At 39.9% G+C, this 15,311-nt stretch overlaps 2 protein-coding genes across 3 annotated transcripts in view; both read left to right on the forward strand.

Annotated features, from left to right (window-relative positions):
- The first annotated feature begins 3,027 nt into the window (after nt 1-3,027).
- On the forward strand, nt 3,028-8,534 carry LOC139630848 (uncharacterized). Its single transcript, XM_071494621.1, has 6 exons — nt 3,028-3,186; nt 3,396-3,544; nt 3,670-3,743; nt 4,068-4,166; nt 5,710-5,808; nt 6,026-8,534. Exons 1-6 carry the CDS (start codon nt 3,079-3,081, stop codon nt 6,199-6,201), a joined length of 705 nt encoding a protein of 234 aa, XP_071350722.1. The 5' UTR covers nt 3,028-3,078; the 3' UTR covers nt 6,202-8,534.
- Nucleotides 8,535-9,979: 1,445 nt separating this feature from the next.
- slc12a5a (solute carrier family 12 member 5a) overlaps nt 9,980-15,311 on the forward strand; it is a 154,350-nt gene continuing 149,018 nt past the window's right edge. For both annotated transcript variants that reach the window (XM_071494612.1, XM_071494613.1), the window contains exon 1: nt 9,980-10,677. In XM_071494612.1, the coding sequence (XP_071350713.1) occupies nt 10,518-10,677 (160 nt within the window). In that variant the 5' untranslated portion in view covers nt 9,980-10,517. The remainder of the gene's footprint in view (nt 10,678-15,311) is intronic.

Here is a 15,311-nt window from a genome sequence, read left to right on the forward strand (position 1 = left end):
TTTCAGTATGAACACACTCAAAACCTCCTTAGAATCAGTGGAAGTATCAATTTGGGAAATTAGAGATTAGTCTTGCTTGAAGAAATTTGGAAGAACTGACCGTGAGAGTGAACACACCATGCTCTTTCGTGAATCAGATCCTCACTTCTTTTCCTCCAGTTTGGGAACTGCAATGCCTGCATGCCAATGTGTTTGTTATCAGAATCAGAATCAGTTTTATTGCCAAGTATGTTTCCACATACAAGGAATTTGTGCTGGTGATTGGTGCAATTGGGGATCAGGGGGATCAGTGACAGTGGGGCTCTCTAGCCTTGTTGATAAGGCTGATAGCAGACGGGAAGAAGCTGTTCTTGTGGCGAGAGGTTTTGGTCCTGAAGGACCGCTGCCTCCTGCCAGAGGGGAGTGTCTCAAAGAGTTTGTGTCCAGGGCGGGAGGAGTCAGCTACGATCTTCCCTGCACGCCTCAGAGTCCTTGAGGCGTACAGGTCCTGGAGGGATGGAAGATTGCAGCCAATCACCTTCTCAGCAGAGTGGATGATACGCTGCAGTCTGTTATTGTCCCTCTCCGTGGCAGCAGCGTACCAGATGGTGATGGAGGAGGTGAGGATGGACTCAATGATGGAGGTGTAGAAGTTCACCATCATAGTCCTTGGCAGGTTGAACTTCTTCAGCTGCCTCAGGAAATACATCCTCTGCTGAGCTTTCTTGATGAGGGAGCTGATGTTTAGCTCCCACTTGAGATCCTCTGTGATGGTGGTTCCCAAGAAGCGGAAATGCTCCACAGTGGCCACGGGGGAGTCGCACAGGGTGATGGGGGTGGGTGGGGCTGGGTTTTTCCTGAAGTCCACTATCACCTCCACTGTCTTCAGAGCGTTTAGCTCTAGGTTGTTCTGCCTGCACCAGGTCACCAGATGGTCAGTCTCCCACCTGTAGGCAGACTCATCGCCATCAGAGATGAGTCCAATGAGAGTGGTGTCGTCTGCAAACTTCAGGAGCTTGACAGACTGATGGCTGGAGGTGCAGGTGTTGGTGTACAGGGAGAAGAGCAGAGGAGAAAGAACGCAGCCTTGCGGGGATCCAGTGCTGATGGTCTGGGAGTCAGACACGTGCTTTCCTAGCTTCACGTGCTGCCTCCTGTCAGACAGGAAGTCGGTGATACACCTGCAGGTGGAGTCAGGCACGCTCAGCTGGGAGAGCTTGTCCTGCAGCAGAGCCGGGATGATGGTGTTGAAGGCAGAGCTGAAGTCCACAAACAGGATCCTGGCATAGGTCCCTGAGGAGTCCAGGTGCTGGAGAATGAAGTGGAGAGCCATGTTGACGGCGTCATCTACAGACCTGTTGGCTCTGTAGGCGAACTGCAGGGGGTCCAGGAGTGGGTCAGTGATGGATTTGAGATGGGACAGGACAAGGCGCTCAAATGATTTCATGACCACAGAGGTCAGGGCAACGGGTCTGTTGTCATTTAGTCCTGTGGGCCTTGGTTTTTTGGGGACAGGGATGATGGTGGAGGATTTGAAGCAGGCTGGCACGTGGCAGGTCTCCAGTGAGGTGTTGAAGATGTCCGTGAACACTGGAGACAGCTGATCAGCACAGTGCTTCAGGGATGATGGAGAGACAGAGTCAGGACCGGCTGCTTTGCGGGGGTTCTGCTTCTTAAAAAGCCTGTTGACATCTCTCTCCAGGATAGAGAGAGACGTTCCTTTGTTAGGGGAGGAGGAGGGGGGTTCTGATGTGGCTAGTTGTTGAGGTGCCAGGGCCCCTGCTAGGGCCCCTGCTAAAGTAAAGGGAGGAGAAGCTTGTGGTCTGGAGGTTGCATGGGTTGGCCTGTCCCATTGTCTTTCAAAGCAGCAGTAGAACTCATTCAGATAGTTATGTAAACATAGCTGGAAATGCAAACATTCAGGGTTCACATTCAGCATCGTGGGTGATGTATTCTCTCAGAGAGTCGACAGGAGGAGACAGAGAGGCATCACAGACATGATGAAAACGTAGTGTGTTGCTGTTGTTGTGCTGACTCTCACCTCAGTGTGCAAGCCTGTCTCCTGTGGACTATGTGGTATTCAGGGTGCCATCCTAATGGGAGCAGCTCTGTCCTGCTCTTTATTAGATTTGGGTGACTTTACTAGAGATACAGCATTAGGTCTGCCACACAAATTGATATAGTCCCCATCTCAAAGGCCCTTCCTCATGTAACGTTAACATGGAGTTTTAGTTGCATCCTATATTGTAGCCGAGTGCATTTTTAAGAGCCCTGTTACTGAGTTTAAAAAGGAGTCAGCTGAAACACTGAAGAGTCAGCCAGAAACAATGTTTCCAACCAACTCATAGAGCCCACATTAGCTCAAGCAACAGTTGCTTGGCTGAAATGGGGAGCCAGGCTTTTCTTCCTCAGTCTGAAATAGTTTAACCATTGCTTCAAAAATGACTAAGAATTGTGAGATGTATATAAGCCCCCACTAGCAATGTAAATCTATATGTGTAATGCAAGAACAGAAACCTTAAGGTGCAGCACTGTGACAAGGGGGTCCAGGCTTAGCAAGCAGTCAGCTATGACACTACATCAGCTCAGTGGATCAACATTTGACAAAATGCACTTTCTTAATGTCTGTTTTCAGCGGGCATTGATCAATTTCTTCTTTGCTTCAAAGTCAATGAAGTATGTCATTCGTACACAACTCTAAATTGGGAAAGGTGTTTGCCTCCATAAACCCTTAAAAGGTTGAGCAGCAGAGGATATCAATAGAAGACAATTGATAGTTTACTCATGAAAGATTTATTTAGATCGGGTGTTTGAGTGATTTCTTGAGACCATCACAATTACTGGATGGTTGTTAGACATGAAACAGTCATTGACTTCTGGATGTCCCTTTACTCCTGTTTCAGAACTGTGTTGGACAGCCGTGTGTTTGATGAGCAAACATTAAATTTGACTGGCATAGCACTAAAGGTTAACATTTAGTTTACTATAACTGCATGGTGCCCACTCAGACAGGGGGTGGATAGACGAGCCACAAAATAATTGGTCGGTGTGTCAATATAAGACAGACCAGAGAGAGACAAGAGAGGCATCGGAGCCACAATGAAGACTTTGTGTGTTGCTGTTGTTGTGTTGAGTCTCACCTCAGTGTGCCAGCCTGCGTTGCTGGCATGTAAGCAGCTGCTGAAGCCAGTGGACAGAGATCCAGATGTGAGTCTCCTTCCACATTCATAATTAAAACTGAATCTTTGTGGCAGTCTTTATCAGACAAAACTAAATTGAACCTACTGAATCTATTTATGCTACGCTTCTTTTTCCTGAAAATGGAAAAACAGTTCACATTGAAGGTTTCAGGTTACTGCCAAACATTGAAGTCAAAATACATAAATAAATGAAATTCCCCTCTGCTGTTATTTCAGTTTTCTGGGAGATGGTACGTTATAGCTGTGGCCTCGAATACTTGTTTGCTTCCAGGATTGTTGAATGCTGTTTTTTCACCTAGTATTGCATTGGATATTACCTCAAGCAACACACCAAACGTGTACAATGTTAGCATTTTGTCTAAATGGTAAGCAACCTTTTCACTGCCATCAATCTTTAAAAGTAAGATGCTTCACAGAGTCAGTGCATTTGTGCATCATATATCACCATGTCATGTATAGTTCTGTTAAATCTACAATAAATCCTTGGCAGGCATGGATACTGCGATAATGATACTTCTTCATTTTTCTATGGGAACAACACCTTATTTGACGCTGACAACAATAGTAAGAGTTTTTTAAATATACCATGTTCACTGTGTGTGTGTCGCTTTAGACATTAAAAACAATGCAGAGATTGTGCTAAACCTGGGATACATTTACGCTGTGTTAAAATCATAAAATAAATCATTTGTAGGACAATGTAAAATAGAGCTGTTGTACTTTTTTGTACGTTTTTGTGGGATTTTTTTTTCAAATGTGTGTGAATAATGATATTTGTCTTCAACATTTTAATGCAGATGAAGTGTTAATTTAAATATGACATGATATTTGTAATGTAAAACATTTAATGTGTTATTTCCATCCACACTCCTCTTATGTTTCCAACAGATGACACTAGTGATGAACTATCTGAGCTGCTGCAAAGTGGCTGTCCTGACTGCGTCGTCACGAAAGGGGGTGACACCTTTACCATTTTGATGCTTCTCAGTAAGGAAAACAGAGGGATGAGATAAGAAAATGTAATAGTATCCCCAATCATTTTGATATGCAGTAAAATATAGCCTAATATGTCACTGACACTGTAGGAAGCAGGAGGAAACTATAACACTATCATTTCTTAGATTAACTGCATAATGAAGTGAAATAATACTAGCATTCTACAGGTTTTAGTGTTTTACTTACAGTATAGGCTGTACTACGAAATGACTACATGCTCACAATAACAATGCTAACATGCTGGTGTTAAGCAGGTATACTGTAATGTTTACTATGCTCGCCTAGAGATGTTCAAGAGTTTCAAATCACAAGTTAGGGTCAAGTCTCAAAATCTTTTAGTTAGAGTCCAAATCAATTCTCTAGTCTCTAGAGTTTCCAACTTAATATGTGTAAAGAGCCTATGTTGTGCATCACACGCCTGTAGTTGACAGACGCATGCTGTGGTGCGTTAAAGAATTACAGAGGATTGTAAAGATCCAAACTTCCTTCCTGCAAAAATGTTCACTGCCTTACTCATCTTCGAAAAACTCATAAAATGCATGAGTCATGATTGATTATGTGGACAAGTGTGACCTGAGTACAAGTTGCTATTGTGAGCTGATCTGTGTCTTCACCATCTTAGTTTAATGTGTTAGTGTGCCCTAGTACTGGGGCTGATGGGAATGTGATAGCTTTGTAGGTGTATATAGTCATAAACCAAAGATATAGACAAGCTGGTGACACTACATGAAAAGTATAGACAATCTGATAGCACTGCTTGAAAAGTTAAACCTGCATTAACAGAATTTTTTTGGCCACTTGGGGTCAGTGGAAACAAGTTGTGAACACAGCACTGACACATCACCACCTTTTAGGTTGATATCTCAACCATGCCAGAAAACCTTATTTACACATCATGCAGTTGTGGAGCAACATTAGGTTTCATTTGGACTTGGACTTTTAGCTGCTACAGGCTCCACAAACAACCCTATGAGAGTAACAAGAGTGAACCAAACAAAGTAAAGTTGTGGCCAGACACCTAAACAACGAGCTGAAAGTTACTATAAGGCTTTGTCAAGCTGAGGGGAGCGGCAGATTAAGGTGATAATTCTTAGGTTCATCACTGCAAGTGACCCCATTCACATTGTCACATTGTTATTGTAAAATATAAGTTGTAGCCACTATAGGAGATCACCAAAGTCAGTACGATTCATTCAGAGAAGAATTTCAATGTCTGTTCAACATTTCATGGCAAATCATCCAGTAGCTGTTGAATCTGGACCAAAGTGGTGGACATACAAGCAGACTGACATTCCCATCCCAGAGCCATGTCATGCATCAACATGACTAAAAATATCGTTAACTAATTTTGAGTTTTTTATGTACTGTATATTGTTGATATACCTATCTCTAGGCTTTTAATAGCATGTTATCTAAATTAAAATATACTGTGTGTGCAGTAGTGTCGATTAAAGTGAATACTATATACTGCAGACATTTCAAGACAGAATATCATTACAAGGTTCTCATCTCAAATGTGTCACCTGTTTAACAGGTAGGAGAAAGACCGTCACTGCTGCTGAGATGAAGGAGTTTGCGACACAGACAGAATGTCTTGGCTGGTACAAACCGGAGGTCCTCAGCACAGATCACGGTGAGTCTTGGAAGCATGTTTGTGTAAAGTAAGGTGTCTTTCCAGTCAGTATATGAAAACAGAGGAAGTAGGGTGGGGCTGTACCAAGATAGTGATTCTTACCATTTATTCTCTGCATTGTCAACTTTGGTGCACCACAGTGCGCAATGTTCACAGTGATTAAATTTATTGTGGAGTTGTTATTAATTGTTATGTTCATTTTTTGTTCCCTGCACAGAATATGAAAACTGCAATTCCCTAGAAGATGATGACTTTGACTTTGATATTCCAGAAATATGGAACATGGTTTCTCAAAGACTGGATAGTGTGCTGCTGAACTGCATTTTAGAGAGACTTCTTTATTACTGCAAGGTGGCCTTTGGTTGGTTTCAGCAAATGTGGAATATCTTATGATGGGCAGGACTATAATAAATATTCACTCATGCCAATTACTAATAACTACTCAACCAATGAAAAAGAGCAAGTTTTTTAAATGACATTGTAATCAACTGATCACAAATATAGCTTTTAATTTTAACATTTTAATACAACTCATATATGTTTTCATATAATTCATATAATTGTGTTTTCATTAGACTCCTTGCAGGCATGAAGCTGACCACTGACATCATTAGATGTTGGTATTTGGTTGAATCTAGGTTGTGATGTCGGGTGACCAAAATACAATGTTAGGACAACGTCTAATGCCAACCTTAATTTGACGTAGAATACTGACGACAGCTTACGTTGATATTTTGTATTTTGTTTTTGTTGTTTGTTTTACGCTGTGTTGTTCAGTCACCAAAATCCAACGTCTTCCAAAGGTCACATGGGTTTGGATGTCAACCCGATTTTCATTTCCAACCAAAATTTAACATTGGTCCGACATTAGAGTGGTTAGAGTCAAACGTCTTTCTGATGTTATATTGACATCAGGTGCCAGGAGGGCTCATATGATACGATCTGGCATTAAGAACAACTAGATGAAGCATTATAGTGCTAATTTGGTTCAAAAGTGTCAATATTTTAGTGTAATTTATGAACTGTAATTTATTATGTGTAAACAGTAAAAAGTGTAAGATGATCAACCACTGCTGTCACATTGCAAAGAAGCCATTTCTAGGTGTTATGTTGCTACGAAGTTGTTTACTTCAAACATGGGGGTACAGGGTACAATGAAGTAAGAGGCTACAAGCTATTTCCTGCATTAATAAATATTTCTAGGCTATTTCTGAAAGGTGGAAAATGAGGCAAAAAAAAGTCAGAAAATCACCACCTTTCACAAAGCTTAACTGCTGTGAGCAAACTATTAAATGAAAAAAACACCTTCCCTACATTACACTGATCTACCATGAGCACCTCGTTAAAAGACTTGGGGTCAACCTCTTTGTGGTTGTTCTCAGACATCATGAAAAAGTAATGAGGAAGAAAGATGACCTTGCCATTTTAACTGCCCTCTGGGTTACTGGTAAGATCTATGCAGCAATTATGAGTAGCCAGGTTTGTTTTTCTGCAAAATGTTGGTTATTATGATACACAGTAGTGTACATTGTGGTCACAGAGGTAATCTGATATTAGATGAGCAGAGTCTTTAAGGATTATGAAAATACCATCAGAACAGCTGTGTATTATCTTTGGCAGAGACCAATGATTACCTCTGTGATGCGAATGTATGCTAATACATGAGAGGCAGAAACATAAACATATTAACCTCCTGCATGGTGCCACGGCAAAATTTGTTGTTGGGCCCTACTGTCTCCCACTACACATGGCAGTTTCATTACTTTCATTACTTCATCACAGAAACCAACAGTACTTTAGAGCTGAAATTATTAGTTGATTGACAGAAAATTAATTGGCAACAATTTTTTATAATTGATTAACTGTTTTACCTAAATGTTAGAGCAAAAATTTCAAGATGCTAATTTACATCTGTACTCCCTAGGCAGGTAACATAAGGAAAAAAAACATTACAAGTAACAATACACAAATATTTAAAAAATAAATATTTAAAATAAAAAGACATACATTTTGCAGCTCTGAATCTGGATCTGGTTTGACTAAGGCCAATGTTTAAAACATGTCTTGAAGGTGGGATTTGTAGGACACTGCTTACTACAAGTGGTAAGCCACTCCAATATTTTCTTCCCTTTAGTGACAGCACAGTTTGTATAAATGTGGTGCACCTATCGGGCATCTCACAGTCCCCTCTAGTGGTTGTCCCTGTGCCACTGTCAGCCCTCTGATTACTGAATTCATTAAAGGTGGTGGGATAAGTCTATGCAAAACCTTAAACATGAATCAAGCATATTTCAATTTTTTTAAATTCTCAAAACTTAATAGATCATATTTTTATGGTATATTGCAATGATGAAATGAGGGTATTTTTGGGTTTTTTTTTTTTTTTTTTTTTTACCAAAATCTTTTATGGAAAAATGATTCTGCTTGTTTAAGTGTTGTTCCTCCTGTAAATGACCAGCTGGTAAAACAATACTTAAGGTGTGAAAAAAAACATTGAGTGTAAAAACATACTGCCAGCATTACCTCTGAGAAATTGCTGGGTTTGCTTAAAAGTTTGTAAATTAGATTTTGACAAAGTTTGACATCTTTTCCATATGACTTTTAAAGGATAATGTAGAGTCCAATGTGACCTTTAACCAGTGTACAATGAATATTTGCTACTTCTCTGTTTTGTGTGAGAGTAAATTCAACATTGGGTTTTTGACTTTTGCTGAGACAAAAGAAGATATTTGAATATGTTAACTTGGCCTTCAGGGGATAATGGTGGGCATTTTGCACTATATTTTATTTATTTATTTTTTGACATTTTATGCACTAAACAATCCATTAATTATGAAAGAAATTAACCGTCATTGATCATTGGTGGCAGCCTCATAGTTAGAGATAATATGACCCTGTCAGAGTTATTCTAACTGTTCATTTCTTAACACACTGAAAACATTTTTTAAGTAATTTCATAAAACACAAATTTGCACCGAACTAAAACAATTCAGGCCTTAAAACTAGACTTTGGCACAGATGATAAATGAAAATATGTAAACCCAAATTCTACAGAGAATAGCCTGGTGCTGACAGTGGTGGAATTTAATTAACCCTCCTGTTATGTTCATTTGTCAGGAACAGCAGTGGTGTTCCCGGGTCAGTTTGACCCAGTGCATGTTTAATTATCCAAAAGATGTCCGAAACCAAAAAAATCCTAACAAGCACTGTGAATATTTCATTACTAACTCCATTACTAACTAGTCTATCAATATTTAGTGCAATGGTGTTCCTTACCTCTAACAGGTAATGGTTCAATTAGGATAATTCACTCGTTTTCATTAAAAAAAAATGCATGTTCAAACTTTTTTTTAAATGTTTCACCACTTTATTGCTTTTGAAAGACCAACATATGAAACACAATAGTTTTACATAACATTGAAACATAACATTTAAATTTTGATATAAACAAATATGTGAGATGAACCATTTTCATACTATATGTTGATTACACTAATTAAGGCAAGCAGAAGAAGTTTCATACTGAAAAAATACTTTTAACTATTTTTCCTAGATCTTCAAACTTTAAAACGGGTCAATTTGACCCGGAACATAACAGGAGGGCTAACCCTGTAATGCCCGACCCCAGAAATAATGGACAGAAAATTCTGATTTCTTGAATCTGGAACCTTTATTTGGCCCTTTTTACAAAAAATTATTTGCATATAGGTTTTTCAAAATTTTATACACGATTTTACTACATACTAAAATGCAAAAAAAAAAATGTAATTATAACTTGCTTCAACAGATTAAGTGTTCATGTTAGAATATTACTAAAAAATTCAAAGAAAATTGCAAGTTTCTTTACCTTGATGCAGTGAGATGGGAACTATCTGAAGGTGGATTGTCCCATGTGCTGTTTGAATTGTTGTAGTGATAAAGGTCTCAACCAGGGGCTGGAAGACAAGCATCAGATTGGATACAAGAGGGTTTTGAGTGAAGTTTTTACCATAAGGTGATGCAATAGGCCTCAGAAATGCTTGTATCAAATCTGATGCATTTGGCATTATAGGGTTAAGTAGGCCTACATTTACTCAAGTACTGTACTTAAACACAGATTTTAGATACCTTACTGGAGGATTAGTGGATGGGAAGTGATAATTAAATAATATAATAAACTCCTATACTCCATTCTTTTGGAAACTTAAACTGTTGTTGCAGTAAAACAACTTCAACTTAATCTAACGAGTGAACTGCAGCTGGCTGGGCGACTGCGGTTGCCTAGCAACGCCGACTCAGAAACGTAGAGGGGCTTTGAATGCTACGATTAAAATAAAAATAAATAAAAAATGTAAAACAAACGTTTAATTAAAAAAAAAAAATACCGTATGAGTTTTTATGTGTCTACGTTAAGTATCACGAAGCGTTTTTATGTGGTTAGTGAAGTGTGTTTACGTTGTCTTTCGACGGTGAACCATCGGCTCTAGGACCCAGGTGCGCGGCAGCCAGCAGACACCGGTTGATGAGATGGTCCACCCGGCATTACACATCTGATTTACCCGACAAAGAGCAGTGGTCCGCCCAGGTCAGCCTGGTCGGAGGTAAGCTTCACAGGCACCGAAGGTGGGTTAACACAGGGAGAGAAGCGAAAGCATTTTCTTGCCTTTGTCCGTCCACGTCAACCCGCACCGTGGCAAGAAGACCCGTCGCTTGTCTCACCGGCGACAACCATGAGCCAGAGGTTCACCGTCTCCAAGAGCGACGGCGACCGGCGCCCCTCAGACATCCAGGGGGAGGTGAACCAGCTGTTCGAGGGAGACGAGCCCGCTACCAGCGGCGGCGCGGAGGGGGAAGATGCTGCCGGTACCGAGGTGGTGGTGGTGCTGAAAGGTAGGGAGACACTCACGCCGGCTTCTTTCATCCTAACGCTGTTTGTTAGCTGTGGGCTATATGCTAGCAGTCTTGATGCTTGACTCCTGTTCAGTGACACCACATTGTCTACCGACAGATGTGTGTGACTTGAATTTTGAATAGCCTCACAGGGCACGGTTTGGACAACAGCAGAGGCACTGCAAAACGAACAAAATGTACCTTTTCTGTTATGTCTCTTTTGTACAATATTTGTATTGTTACACAGGTGCAGGGCGCAACATATTGGAAGTTGCATGCACATGTTGACAAGCAATGTGTGTTATGCTTTGCTTTGTTTTTATATGGGCTGTTAATGTGGTATGACTCAGGCATGTTGTTGCTACTGTTGCATCTATTTAAACGTATTTGTCATCAGTGGTTGTTCTGAAGGGCATCGTTTTATTTCCTTATAACCCCTCAGACAACTGATAGCCATGCTCTTCATCTCCATCTCAAAAACCTAACCCTAGCCTTACTTGTCACCTGATTCACAGGCTTTATGCTTTTATTATATTCAGGCAGTCAAAATATTCATAATATAATAACATCATATTCGAAATGTTATCAATATGCTTTGACATACCACTTGAAGCCATAGTTTGAGATCAGGGAAACTACTTGCTTTTCTGGTGCTAGAAAGGAGATGTTACTGTCATGTACATTCAAGTCTTGTGGCTTTTATGAAATCATAGCTTGCAAAGCTGAGTTTAGTGCATAGGCCCATTTAGTTCATAAAACACAGGACAATTCCAGTGCTTGTCAAACCCACAGTTACATTATGTCCATTTCCCCCAGCCATATCTCCTGGGAACCGGTGCAATTGTGGTTCAATCCTGCCACCAACTTGCCTGATTGAAATAATCAAGGTCCTTGTCAGTTATTGTCTGAACTGAATGCAGCAGTGCAGACTAAGTGGTGGCTGAAATTCCCATTGGGCCAGGAATGAAGGCCTTTACCATTTCCAGTCATTAGCATTAGGAAAAGTGCAATCATTCAGGGCCAGTCAAGTGCAAATAAAGATTTATCTGCAAATGAATCAATACATTTCATTCTGTGCTTAATCTATAAAAGCTGCTATATTAATGAAATTTCATCTTAACTGGCCTACCTCCCTAGATTCACATAAACGCTTTTATTGCAGTTCTAGGTTTGCTGCTTCTTATATTCTGTGCTGTGCTTGGAAGTCTACTGAGTACTGTAGCCTTAAACTTCAATTCAGTTTAATTCTTTATTAACTGGATAAAACTGTGACCAGCATTGTTGGACTGATAAAAAACACTATAAAATATGTGAACAGTTGTCACAACATATGTTTTTATTACCTGTCTGTCTCTCTCTGAAGTTACATCACTCTCCTCAGTCCTTACACTTTATGGTATTATACTTACCTTTCTCGCTGGACATATTACATCTCATCTCCTTGTCCTGACATCATTCTTGCAGCACCAAGGTTCAGTAGTGTTGGCTGATTTCCACCGTTAAACGAGCTAACGCTAGGGTGAGGAATGAAAGCTTTTAATTACTCCCTGTCACTGCTTCATGTGGCTTCAGAAAGCCTGTGAGGTTCACAACATACCACCCTCTCTTCGTGTGCAGGTGAATTGACATATAAATGCCCCCTCAGCATTTCTCCACCCGACTGCCCCAGTGTGTATCAATCATTTCTCTAGACAGAGAGATGGCTGTGTGGGTCAGTAGGAACAAATGTAACCATCTCCTTGTGTTTCCCTTGAGAGATGGGGAGCGCTTTATTGAAGGACTACCTCTCATATATGCTATGCTCTTACTGAGCTGCAGCCTTGTGGAGATTGCCGTATCTGCATCCACTTTGCTGGTTGCCATGGTGACACAGTACATTTTTACCAGAGTTATCTTGCAAATGGTCTTGCAGTGAGGTAAAAACACTTCACATGGACCAAGTACTATTATGAAATCAATCTCTTGCTCGGATGGTGTGATTTTATTATTTTTTTTGGTTACTGTTTCTTTTTTGGTTCCTTGTTGCTTGAAATGGTTGTAAATGAACAGAGTTAAATCATAGATGAACATCAAATTGGTATATATGTGTGAAGCTAATAGGAAATTTCTTATTGCTTCTCTAAATTTGATAGAAGTGTGTATAAGGGCTGTGAGTAGCAGTTATTTTCTTTATTGATTAAATGGTTAATTATTTTCTGGCAGTAAAATGTTAATGACAATAGTGAAAAATCACAATTTCCTTAAGCTGAAAGTGACATATATCCTTGTGTTATGTGACAAATAGTCTAAAACACAAAGGTTTTCAGTTAACTATCATACAAGATGAATTGAATCAGAACCTTCACATTTGAGAAGCATTTTTCCCAAAGAAACGATCCAAATTATTTGTTGATTGACTTATTGATTAATCAACTAATCATTGCAGCTCTAGTGCACAATAATAGGTATACCAATTTAGATACAAACATTCTTCCAGTGTGTGTGTGTGCATGTGAATTGATTCTGCTGAAACAGGGGGTTTGTGTAAATATACCTAAATATTTGAAAGGGTATGTAGAGGGTGTGTTTGTGTACAGTTCTATCAATGTAATTATGCCATTTGTTGTCATTTTCCTGCTGTGTAATAATAATTCCATTGTCAACCAAAGCATCCTTCAGAATTGTTCTTATTTTAGCTGTTGGAAAGGAGCAATATCTAAATTCTTCCCCCCGGCCTGGAGCCGTGATCCTGTTTCTATTGATCCAGAGGGAGGTGTGAGCTCAGTCAGCTCAGCCAGCCAGTGTGGTTGATGACTGGCTACAGAAGATCCTCGTCTGGCTGCCAAGTGCCCTCTCTGCCCTTGACCTTGCAGTGGTGTCAAGAGATATATCTTCTCAGTGGAACCGGCCACAGAGATTGCCTGGATGTTACATACAGTACCCAGCTGTTGGCGAAGTAGGGCAGGCTTTAAAAGTTGCATGTCATTCAGAAACCTCAAATTTTATTAAATCACACCTGGCATGCTGATTTACGGTTTTGCTTCTAGTTCAGAAAAATGGACAAACTGCGATGTCCTGCTTTGGAGAGAACTGGAGTTGGAGCTTGAACCTGACAATGATTTTTTGTGTAAAAATTATTGTTACTCAAACCTACATTAATTGTTTTTTTTTTTGGCCACTTGGATACAGGGAGCTGTGAGCACAACATTGCCATATTATTTATTTTATTAGGTTATTGGACAAGGACAATGCTTACTAATCAACAAAAAAAAAAACTGTGAATGGAAAAGAATCGTATAAAGTTCATATGTTGAGCATGTTAGCAAACAGAAAGCCGCTGGCTGTGTTTATTCACACACCCAGCAGGCACAGAGCAACATAAACATTCATTTGGATTCATATTTCTGTCTGTATGATGAATGAAGGTCCAACATTAAGTCCAATATTTTAGCTCTGCTTAGTCTCCACCACCTCCTGAGAGAAATATCTGTCTGCTGCTAAATGCTGCACTGAGTTACTAACTTTCTCTGTCTGATGTTTGGTATTGGTTTAGGTAGTTTAGACTGTGTTTATCCAAGCTTTTTCCCACTAAAATATCTGCCTCTTGTGGCTAGAAATGAGGTTAATGAACCAAAGAAAAACAGTAAAGCTTCATGCTGTAAATCCAAAACAGTGAGCTAAAAGAGGCCAAGACATTCTGTAGCGCTCAGGGGAACTGCAGAGTCGAGTGATAATTATCTGTTGATTTGTCACTGAGAGCGACACCTTCTACATTACATGTTGTAATTTGATCCATTGTTAGAATAAAAACCTTGAATAGAGCAGCTAAAAAGACAAGAGTTAATCTGCTCCCTAATCCCTTCACCTTGCTCAGTGCAACTGCCTAAATTAAATGCAGATTTGATTTGAGTGAGCAGACCTCTGTATGTCTGATCTATTTTGGGTGAATTTGGCTGGTCTCTTTTATAACGCTATCTATTATTAATGCACTCCTCGTCCTTGACTCTTGTGGTTTCGGTTTCCTGCCAAGCCGTGATTGCTCAAACAAGTTCAAAATTTGTCTATGAGCATCTGTTTGTATGTACTTGAGGTTTAGTTTTATTGACTGCTGTAGCAGAGGAGCTTAGAACTAAAAATACAGACATTCAGCGTTAATAACCGTAACCCAATTAATCCTCAGTGTTTTGGTCCATGAGCAGAGGGGCCGACTTGGCCGAGGTTTAATCTGTGTCAGGATGTCCTTTTTCCTTCAAAGCAAATGCAGTCCAGAAGAGAATGACAAAGCATAATGCCAACAATGGTCATAATCGCAACAACAACACAACCTAATAATCTCATGATAGCAGCAAAAACAGATATATGTATTTTTTCTCTTCCAGAGGAACATAATGTTTGTATACTTTTGCCACTCGGTATGTGTCAGTCAATTTTAAAATTAAAAAGTGTGCAATTTCCTATAGATTTCCTTTGACGCTAATTTAAACAGTGGATTACTCTGTGTTCACCTTTTTGTGGTTTCATCTTGTTTTTGTAGCCTTTGTTCATCAAACCCAGTGTGAAGCGCAGCAGACGTGGTGTGCATAAGGCCGGCAATATTCTGTATGTTTCTTGTTGTCAACAAAACCAAACAATGTTTTAGTCCATCTTTCAATATT

Source organism: Trachinotus anak, unplaced genomic scaffold (assembly GCF_046630095.1).
Source record: "Trachinotus anak isolate AG129_WGS33_773 ecotype Australia unplaced genomic scaffold, CSIRO_AGI_Tana_v1 ptg000013l, whole genome shotgun sequence".
NCBI classification, from domain to species: domain Eukaryota; kingdom Metazoa; phylum Chordata; class Actinopteri; order Carangiformes; family Carangidae; genus Trachinotus; species Trachinotus anak.

Coding starts and splice junctions, on each gene's coding strand:
- LOC139630848 (XM_071494621.1), top strand. CDS start 3,079: ATGAAGACTTTGTGTGTTGCTGTTGTTGTGTTGAGTCTCACCTCAGTG. Junction 3,545..3,669: donor GTTAGCATTTTGTCTAAATG/GTAAGCAACCTT, acceptor AATCCTTGGCAG/GCATGGATACTGCGATAATG. Junction 4,167..5,709: donor TACCATTTTGATGCTTCTCA/GTAAGGAAAACA, acceptor CCTGTTTAACAG/GTAGGAGAAAGACCGTCACT.